The sequence below is a fragment of the Bison bison genome, unplaced genomic scaffold (assembly GCF_000754665.1).
Source record: "Bison bison bison isolate TAMUID 2011002044 unplaced genomic scaffold, Bison_UMD1.0 scf7180017864322, whole genome shotgun sequence".
NCBI lineage: Eukaryota > Metazoa > Chordata > Mammalia > Artiodactyla > Bovidae > Bison > Bison bison.
Genome location: NW_011494894.1, coordinates 3,544,774 through 3,548,883, shown reverse-complemented (window position 1 = coordinate 3,548,883; position 4,110 = coordinate 3,544,774). Strand labels below are relative to the sequence as shown.

The window sequence follows — 4,110 nt, the reverse complement described above, 5'->3', positions numbered from 1 at the left end:
TGCCTTAGTGGCTTTCAAACTTTTGGAGTGTGATCCATAATAATCTTAGTATATGTGTGTGTGTGTGTGTGTGTGTATGTGAAGTGAAGTCGCTCAGTCGTGTCCAGCTCTTTGCGACCCCATGGGCTGTAGCCTACCAGGCTCCTCTGTCCATGGGATTTTCCAGGCAATAGTACTGGAGTGGATTGCCATTTCCTTCTCCAGGGGATCTTCCCGACCCAGGGATCAAACCCGGGTCTCTCGCATTGTAGATAGACGCTTTACCCTCTGAGCCACCAGGGAAGTCATGTGTGTGTATACACACACACATATATATATATATATGTGTGTGTGTGTGTTTGTGTATGTACATATATAATATATACTACATTTATTGTATATGTGTATGTGGAAATAGATATTTCCACAAAACATTTTAAACTATCTAACAGAGATATTCTCTGTTTGACTCTATTTTACTTAGAAAAAAATATTTGTGTCTGTGTTTTAAAAATGCATTTTAATGCCAGCTTATGCTAGAAGTTTGAAAGGTCCTTTTTTAGCTATGTTATCTAGCATATTTTCTAGTTACAATTTCTTTTGTCCCCCTTAGCATCTCAAGATCCTTAAAAGTATACTGAAGTTAAAATAACCATAATTCTCTCCCTCTCCATCCACCTTATTCTCTTCCTCCCTCTCCCCTCCACCCCACACAAACACACACACGCACACACACACATAATAAAACTGAGGCAAATCAGTTGAGGTCCTATTCAAAGTACTTTTCACATAAGTTAAACTAGAATGTCAAGCATATTGTCCTGCTGATTTGTTTATAATAAAGTTTTTGGTTTTATGGTGTAACTAAGATAAAGATTAATATATACAGACTGAATATATGAATTACCAACTGAGAAATATGGTATCCAAGAAGGGAAATCTTGGATAACTTACACTCCTTCTAATTACTATAGGCAGCTTGGGTATTAATAAGAAATTACAGGACATGAGTCTGGGTAAACTCCAGGAGCTGGTGATGGACAGGGAGGCCTGGCATGCTGCAGTTCATGGGGTCACAAAGAGTCGGACACGACTGAGCGACTGAACTGAACTGAACTGATATGACTTGATGTGTTCAAAGAAAATACTTGTTTGTAGAGAGAAATTAATTTTATCATTTATTATCTAGTCCATTTCTTTTGGGTGTATGTTTAAAGAATCACAATTGCTGTATCAGTCAAAGATTTTGCAACTGATGTCTCTTGGTCTATGAACACCAGATAATGAAATGAAGGGATAATTAAAGGAAGACTGTGGATACTAAGTCTTATGAATTAGTAAAGTTGGCTAAGACCCAGAAGCAAAAAATACAGAATCCATAATAAAGCACTACTCTGTCACTCTCAAACTAGTACTTATGGACCTTTCAAAATAAATTAAAATGTAACTCGTAAACTCCTAAAAAATGTCAGAGTCAGGACTGAAATTTCAAACTTTCCAAAATCTCATGAGTCAAAAATTCTAATGGTCATTTCTGTATATACAGTTGCATCAAAAAGATAAAAGGATATCTTTTTGAAAAGCTGAAATCTGTACACAGGGTAATGTGTTCTAATGCAAACAGCTTTGAGGAATACATGTGTGTGTGTGTACATGTGCATGTGTACACACTTATACAGACCTAGGAGAAAAGAAAACAACTGAATACAATGAAAATTCAATATTATATATTACCTTCACTTTTTCATGCTACTGATATCTTGACACAAATATTTCCTGCTGTCTCTTTATGGAATAAAATTTACTCTGTGCCATTGAGGAAATCAAGAAAGAAAAGAAATAATGAAGAAAATGTTTTCAACTGCATCTTTTTTTCATTACAAATTACTCTCAGCACCAAGATATCATCTGACATGAGAGGTATTTAAAAGTTTTGGTTAAGTCAATGAATTGCTATATGATTGATAGCCTCCTGTAGCAAATGCACACCAAACATAAACATTAAAAATTTTAAGTAATGTGGAAATATTTTAAAATATTTAAATGAATTAGTAAATATTTAATATTTTAAAAATCAATGTTAAAAAAAACATTAAAAGTAACCTTTCCTGAATTAATTAAATCATATTTTTACACACATTTTTATTTCTCACCTCTTCCTTTGTTTTTTTTGATATCACTCGGAGCCAGTCTCCAATCATACTCAGGACAGCAGCGAAGTAAGCAAGCCCTACAAGGATCCAAAACCACACGACAGGCTTATAGAAGTCTAGGTACTCAATATCTGATCCACCTGTGAGACAAAAACAAAGCAGAACAGAATGACTTCATATTATAGAAACAATCCACATAGATTCCTGCTGAAGTTATTAACCACGTGTTGGCCTTCAGAACACAGAAATCTTATCAGTTGATCCATGTTGTCTACTTCACAAGAATTCCTTATTTTCATGCCTGTAATCCTTGTCTATTTTTCAAGAACCATTCAAATTAATTCATTTTTAATTGAAGTATAGTTGATGCTGAAGCTGAAACTCCAATACTTTGGCCACCTGATGTGAATAACTGACTCTTTGGAAAAGCCCTTGATGCTGGGAAAGATTGAAGGCGGGAGGAGAAAGGGACAACAGAGGGTAAGATAGTTGGCTGGCATCACCGACTCCATGGACATGAGTTTGAGCAAGCTCCAAGAGCTGGTAATGGATAGGGAAGCCTGGCGTGCCGCAGTCCATGGGGTCAAAAAGAGTTGGACATGACTGAGCAACTGAACTGACAGTTGATTTACAATATTATATTGGTTACAATATTATATTGGTTACAATATTATATTATATATAATAAGTTCTTAATAAGACCTTTCATTACTTCTTCAGGTAATAACGACTTTTCCTTGTTCCATGTTTCTTTTTGTTTATTATAATGAATCTCAACTAGTCTAGCACTTAATTATTATGTGTATTAGTTTCTCCTTCCACCGCTCTTGCAATAGGGAACAGAGTTGACACTTTTTTTTAGCATGCATTTAGCTTAGTATTTTTATCCTATTTCCCATCAATTCGTGCTAACCAATCAGTACATGCAAACCAATCAATTCAAAGACAACCAGGACAGAAATTAGTTCTGATTTTAAAATCATCAATACAATGGATTGATAACAAATGCCAGTGACAATATTTTGGCGGGTCTAATTTGAATAAGTAGCAATTTTCAGATGATACTGCCATTCATTATTATCTGAAGTTTCAAGGGAATTCCCATGTTTGTCATAAATTTAAATCCCTCACTCTCAAGAAAAAAAAAATTGGCAATGGAGTTCTTCTGCTTCAGTCTTTGTTACTTTTCCATTTATTTGGTGCAATAATTGCACCTATGAGAATCTGAATACGTTTCAATGTATCCCAAGTTCAGCACATATTAATAGGGCTCTTATTAAATTTCAAACTTAATAATGTTTAAAACTTAATGTTTCAAAACAGTTATACTTTTCACAGGAGAGGGAAGCAGTCTCTCTCTTGAGAAATTAATAATTTAGACGAGAAAGCCTCACACAGACAACTGATCACAATGTGACATATCAAAGGATGGCAAAAAAGAATTAAAAAGGACTGTGACAGGACACATAAGAAATTATTTTTACTTCTGGAAGGGCGAAGATGAGAAGACAGAAGGTGAGTCAAACAATGAGGATCAAAACAGAAAAAAACTTAGTGTGAAAACATTTGATATAGCCAAAGGACTAGGATTTCCCCTGTGGTTCAGAGGTTTAGAACCCGCATTCCAATGCAGAGGACATAGGTCCAATCCCTGGTTGGGGACTTGAGATCCCACATGCCGCGAGGTCCCTAAGCCCACATGCCTCAACAGAGAAGTGAGCCTGGTGCAGCTACTGAGCACTCATGCTCCAGAGCTTGTGATGGAGCAACAAGAGAAGCCCACGTGTGGCAACTCAAGGAAGCCCTTACACAGCAACAAAGACTCAGTACAGACCCCAAAGGTGCTGCTAGTATCAGCTAAAGCTACATTTGGAAGGCCATCAAGAGAATAGACAGGTAGAAGAGAGGAATCTAGGGAAAAAAAAAAAAAAAAAGCTGTATAAAGAATCAAAGTAATACCTTTAAAAACAAAATATGT

General features: G+C 35.9%; 1 protein-coding gene across 2 annotated transcripts in view; it reads right to left on the bottom strand.

Moving 5' to 3' along the window:
- Positions 1-4,110, bottom strand: part of KCNK2 (potassium channel, subfamily K, member 2) — a 248,957-nt gene that overhangs the window by 48,992 nt on the left and 195,855 nt on the right. For both annotated transcript variants that reach the window (XM_010853063.1, XM_010853062.1), the window contains exon 6: positions 2,133-2,272. In XM_010853063.1, coding sequence (XP_010851365.1) covers positions 2,133-2,272 — 140 coding nt within the window. The remainder of the gene's footprint in view (positions 1-2,132; positions 2,273-4,110) is intronic.